The 1,086-nt window shown below is 39.7% G+C and overlaps 1 protein-coding gene across 1 annotated transcript in view; it reads left to right on the top strand.

Moving 5' to 3' along the window:
* LOC104707441 (putative ammonium transporter 1 member 5) overlaps positions 499-1,086 on the top strand; it is a 1,344-nt gene continuing 756 nt past the window's right edge. Inside the window, exon 1 of the mRNA XM_010423796.1 lies at positions 499-1,084. Within this exon, the coding sequence (XP_010422098.1) occupies positions 499-1,084 (586 nt within the window). The remainder of the gene's footprint in view (positions 1,085-1,086) is intronic.

Here is a 1,086-nt window from a genome sequence, read left to right as displayed (position 1 = left end):
TTGGGTTGGTTTACAGAAGAATATTCAGTTTGTTTACCAAAAACAAAAAAGAGAATCTTGAGTACAACTAGAAAATAATTTGTTTCTATAATATGTTTATCACAATATAACTTAAAACATGAATTGCATTAAATACATAATTTGTTATTTGATACATAAATTCATCTTTATCAAAATAATTTGTTTATATGAAAATTCGTCACATAGAATAGTTTTTTTTTTTTATATAGTTTATAACTTTATATCTCACTTGGCTTCTTAAATTCTCAGGAGTACATGCCGATCACTAAAAATCACCAAACCCGTATATAAGATTCTCGTAGATTGCAAGTAGTTTATAAGATTCCATCTTGAATTAGATTAAACAAATATCTCTCTAGAATGATTGGTGAAGCCAGAATCAAAAGTCAACCCTAAACTCCTCCTCAGTCTTTTTATAGATGCACAAGTGACAATCTCTTTTCTTCGTGTCTCTCTTTCTATCTCAGGTCTCTCAACATGTCGGGAGCTTTAACTTGCTCTGCGGCTGATCTCTCTCCCCTACTCGGCCCCAATGCCACCGCGGCGGCTGAATATATTTGCGGCCAATTGGGTACCGTAAATAACAAGTTTACCGATGCAGCCTATGCTATAGACAACACTTACCTCCTCTTCTCAGCTTATCTCGTCTTTGCCATGCAGCTGGGCTTCGCTATGCTATGTGCTGGCTCTGTTAGAGCCAAGAACACGATGAACATCATGCTCACTAATGTCCTTGATGCTGCAGCCGGAGGACTCTTCTATTATCTATTTGGTTATGCTTTTGCCTTTGGGGAATCTTCCAATGGGTTCATTGGAAGACACAACTTTGGTCTTAAAGACTTTCCGACTCTCACCTCAGATTACTCCTTCTTCCTCTACCAATGGGCGTTTGCAATCGCAGCCGCTGGAATCACTAGCGGTTCCATCGCGGAGAGGACTAAGTTCGTGGCCTACTTGATCTATTCTTCTTTTTTGACCGGGTTTGTTTACCCTGTCGTCTCTCACTGGTTCTGGTCTCCGGATGGATGGGCTAGTCCCTTCCGTTCAGAAGACCGTTTGTTTGGC

The sequence above is a fragment of the Camelina sativa genome, chromosome 1 (assembly GCF_000633955.1).
Source record: "Camelina sativa cultivar DH55 chromosome 1, Cs, whole genome shotgun sequence".
In the NCBI taxonomy this organism is placed as follows: Eukaryota; Viridiplantae; Streptophyta; class Magnoliopsida; order Brassicales; family Brassicaceae; genus Camelina; species Camelina sativa.
The sequence above is the reverse complement of the archived record's forward strand: the minus strand, read 5'-3'. Positions and strand labels throughout refer to the sequence as shown.